Below are 2,917 nucleotides of genomic sequence, written 5' to 3' on the forward strand. Positions count from 1 at the left end.
ATATGACAATTTTTGGCCACATTTGTGATAATTTTACGAAATAATTACGTTTCTGGTTAATAAACATGCAAAATCTAATTTTTGAAAAAAAATCTTAAAATAATAGACTTTTTAGCTAAAAACGTGCTAAAACGCTCAAAAAAGGCAAAAATTATGTCATTTTCGACGTAAATTTATGACTTTTCAGTTTATTCTTAAAGAAATTACTTAAAAAATGACGTTTTTGGCTAAAAATACGTGCTAAAGGGTTTGAAAACGACAAAATAATGTCATTTTTGACCCAATTTAGATTTTTTTCGGCCTAATTTAGCAAAATCTTTTAATTTAGAAACGTGTTTAAACACTCGAGGAGTGCAAAAATACGACCATTTTCCATTCCGTTTTTTTCAGTACTTATCTGTTGCAAAAAATTAATGAAATAAAAATAAAATTTTTAGAGATATTTTGAACCAAAAAATTGAATTTTATAAATATTCATAGATTATCCGCCGACACAAACGAGAAAATCGTTGATTTTATTTAAGAAAAGTCCAATTCCAGGGTCGGATTCCCGATTTTTTTTTTAAATCGCTAATCCAAGATGATTTTTTCCAAAAAAGTCATTTCAGTCCGCCTCTGTTCCGTTTTTTTCAGTACTTATCTGTTGCAAAAATTAATTAAATAAAAATAATAAAATTTTTAGATATATTTTAAACCAAAAAATTGAATTTTATAAATTTTTATAGATTTTCCGCCGACACAAACACGGAAATCGTTGATTTTATGTAAGAAAAGTCCAATTCCAGGGCCGGATTCCCGATTTTTTTTAAATCGCTAATTCAAGACGATTTTTTCAAAAAAAGTCATTTCAGTCCGCCTCTGTCCCTTTTTTTTAGTACTTATCTGTTGCAACCTGTTATTACATGTTCGAAATCTCGATGAATGAATATGTCATTCGAGTTTGATGGGCCGTTCCCTTTTGGCGTTTCAAAAATTTCGATTAAATTACACTCAATTTTCGCGTCACCTTTCAATCAACTCCACACCACATTTGAAATGATTTTGAATAGATCGCGTGGGGTTAAATGCTCATAATATCTCACCTGGTTGTATTCAATTCCTCCAAGTATTTTTTTCTTTCAGCCGCTTCAGGATATTCTTCGACGAGTTTGTGCTCGAAAGCGCCCGAAAATGGGATAATTAGCGAGCCGGGATCGTTTTTGTCAACCCATTCTTTGATCTTTATCAACCTGAAATTTTTAAAATACAAACTCTACAAAAAAACCTAACTATTATTTCGCGAAAAAAAAAGGCAAAATATACCATTTTTCTCCAAACAATTGCGTTTCTAGCTGAAAAACGTGCTAAAAAGCTCGAAAAAGACCAAGTAATGTGGTTTTCGATGCAATTCAGCGACTTTTCGGCAAAATCTTGCAAAATAATTGAGTTTTTAAGTCAGTAACGTGCTAAAACGCATCCAGTTTGGTGAATTTTGCATTATTTTTGACCAAATTTCGAAAATTAAATAAATTTCTAGCTGAAAAACGTAGTGAACTATATAAAAAAGCTAAAATTATGGACTAAAACTCTCGAAAAGGCAAAAATCATATCATTTCCGTCCTAATTTGTTGATTTTTTGAGCATGATAAGCAAACTCTCGTGAAAAACTGAAAAGAGCAAAAATAACACATTTTCGTCCAGTTTGGCATTTTTCGGGTTATTTTTTATAAAATTTCGTGAAATAATTAAGTGTATGACAAAAAAACGTGAAGATAATCTCATTTTTGGCCGAGTTGTCTCGGAGACAAAAATAGCACTACTTTCCACGAAATATAAGAATTTTTAGACATATTTGTACGAAATAATTACGTTTCTGGTTAATAAACACGCAAAATCGCTCAAAAAAACAAAATAGCATTATTTTCGACATAATTTAGATTTTTTTTTTCTCAAAATAATAGACTTTTTTAGCTGGAAAAATATGCTAAAACGCTCAAAAAATGCACAAATTATGTCATTTTCGAAGTAAATTGATGATTTTTCAGTTTATTCCTAAAGAAATTACTCAAAAAATGACGTTTTTGGCTGAAAAACGAGCTAAAAGGTTTGAAAACGACAAAATAATGTCATTCTAAACCAAATTTAGAATTTTTTCGGCCTAATTTAGCAAAATCTTGCAAAATAACAGATTTTTTAAATTTAGAAACGTGTTTAAACACTCGAGAAGTGTAAAAATACGACCATTTTCGTCTAGTTCGGCGATTTTTTCCACGAAATTTCGAGAAATAATAAAATTTCGACTGAAAAACATGCTAAAAATAAAAATAGTTAGTGTGTCATTTCCAACCTAATTTGGTGATATTTTTGATTATGTTTGACAAAATTTCGCGAAAAAGTTGCTAAAACGCTCGAAATATTGGCGTCTTTAGACTGATTCACTAATTTTTCTGCTTTGTTCCGCAGAATCTCACAAAAAACTTAAGTTTTAGCTCAAATAAACGGTTGGAAAATCAAAAATAGTACCAATTTCGAGTTAATTTGGTAGTTTTTCAACTTATTTTTGAAGAAATTGCTTGAGAGAATGGTGTTTTTGTTTGAAAACGTATTAAAACTCTCAAAAAAGATAACTTGTAAGCAAATTTATTATTTTTTTGACCGGCATAGCAAAAACTCTTTAAAAAAGTCTTTAGTTCAAAAATTCTCAAAAAAAGCAAATTTTCGGCGATTTTTCGGATTATTTTTGATAAAATTCCGCAAAATTAGTAAATTTCAAACTGAAAAACGTGCTAAATAGCTAAAATAACAACATTTGTGACCTAATTTGACGAGTTTTCGGTTTTTTCTCGAAATAATATAATTTTTGATTTGATTTAGTAATTTTTTTAAGCAGAAACAACATTTTCGACTCATGCTTAATTTTCGGCTTATTTTTAAAAAC

The 2,917-nt window shown here is 29.4% G+C and overlaps 1 protein-coding gene across 1 annotated transcript in view; it reads right to left on the reverse strand.

The window, feature by feature from the left end:
* LOC123015605 (obg-like ATPase 1) overlaps positions 1 to 2,917 on the reverse strand; it is a 32,962-nt gene that overhangs the window by 1,929 nt on the left and 28,116 nt on the right. Inside the window, exon 8 of the mRNA XM_044415425.1 lies at positions 1,083 to 1,229. Within this exon, the coding sequence (XP_044271360.1) occupies positions 1,083 to 1,229 (147 nt within the window). The remainder of the gene's footprint in view (positions 1 to 1,082; positions 1,230 to 2,917) is intronic.

Source organism: Tribolium madens, unplaced genomic scaffold (genome assembly GCF_015345945.1).
Source record: "Tribolium madens isolate multiple individuals breed KSU strain unplaced genomic scaffold, Tmad_KSU_1.1 Scaffold_19;HRSCAF=116;Tcas5.2_LG9, whole genome shotgun sequence".
Classification (NCBI taxonomy): Eukaryota; Metazoa; Arthropoda; class Insecta; order Coleoptera; family Tenebrionidae; genus Tribolium; species Tribolium madens.